General features: G+C 39.4%; 1 protein-coding gene across 1 annotated transcript; it reads right to left on the reverse strand.

The window, feature by feature from the left end:
• On the reverse strand, positions 1-634 carry LOC124844989 (metallothionein-like protein 4A). The gene is made up of 2 exons (XM_047322006.2): positions 517-634; positions 1-357 (listed from the first exon to the last, which is right to left on the reverse strand). The coding sequence occupies exons 1-2, from the start codon at positions 609-611 to the stop codon at positions 198-200; spliced, it is 255 nt and encodes an 84-aa protein (XP_047177962.1). The 5' UTR covers positions 612-634; the 3' UTR covers positions 1-197.
• Between the last annotated feature and the right edge of the window lie 715 nt (positions 635-1,349).

Genomic DNA, 1,349 nt, shown 5'->3' on the forward strand with positions numbered 1-1,349 from the left:
TTTCTCTTAATACTTATTTTATTTATATGATTGATGGTTTTCAAGTACAACAGGGCATAACATAGCAGCACGTGCACAAGGAAAAACCTTAACATACACGAGTTATGTAGCCAACCACCTATTACTTATGTAGATATATCTAATAGTAGAAACCATATATTAGGGCTAATTCTAGCTGGTTTAAACTATGATGTTATTTAACTGCGGCAAGAGACACATGCACATTCTGAACCACATCTGCATCCACTTCCAGCAGCAGCAGTTTTGGGACATGAGCATGGATTGCATCCACAGTGCTCTCCACACGTGCATGTCACGTGGTCACCCCCTCCAGCTGTAGTGGCAGCACTCCTGCACCTGCATCATCCAAAATCTCAAGATCAGAGTCAAAATTTCTGATGAATATCTCAGTATAATGATCTTTCAGCAGCAGAAGACACTATATATCAGAAACAAATTTGCTGAAACTGGATAAGCGGTTGAAAGGGAAGTTAATTATTTGATTATGAAAGAGACCTGCAAGAAGAACCGCCAGGGCATGGAACTGTACAGCCACAGGTGTTATCACAGGCTCCCAACCCTCTCACTGCATCTCCACCTCTGTCACTCATTTTCTCTCACTCTCAAGATATGCTTTTAGGGTGTTACATACGTATTTTATACATGTCTCAACCGACAACACCAGATGTCACCCTCACATGCTACGTGGCAACACCTTTGCATGCAATTCATCTGCTCAAACCACGTAACCTGCTAAGTGTTGTAGCACTTGTCTTTCTCTGTCCTGTTCTCCATCCTCTGTAGTCAATGCCACGCGAATCTTGGTCTGCACGTGTCCTATAAAGAATACTTATGAAACATATTAGTATAATGTAAATTTTAGAAGACCGCATAAACTCTTTAGATAGATAGAAGAATTGAAATATAATACAATTCTATAATATTCTAGAAAAACTTAATATGGAAGAAATATTAAGAATATTCTATTTAGGTAAAAATTTAAGATATTTTATAATCCGTTGTGAATGCTTTCGCAGAGAGCATTTCTTCAAGGTGATTCGCTATACGAATTTATTTACACAGCGAGTCTCATTAGTAAAAAATTAATCTATTACTGCGTACATTATGCATCGGTTAACCAGAACCTGAAGTTTAATATTGCGCGATGACATTTTTGAAATTATATCGACAGTATAAGTTTCGGTTGCAACAGAACCGCAGTCGTATACATCCTTACGCCGCGATTCTCCAAGGAACCGCGACCTATAATCCCTGCAAAATTCTGACATCCCACCCAAGTCAGTTTGAAATCAGACACAGGGAATAGGCCTCGGTTCTGGGGCGACCCG

This window comes from Vigna umbellata, chromosome 5, assembly GCF_029865625.1.
Source record: "Vigna umbellata cultivar VRB3 chromosome 5, Vumbellata_1.0, whole genome shotgun sequence".
Classification (NCBI taxonomy): Eukaryota; Viridiplantae; Streptophyta; class Magnoliopsida; order Fabales; family Fabaceae; genus Vigna; species Vigna umbellata.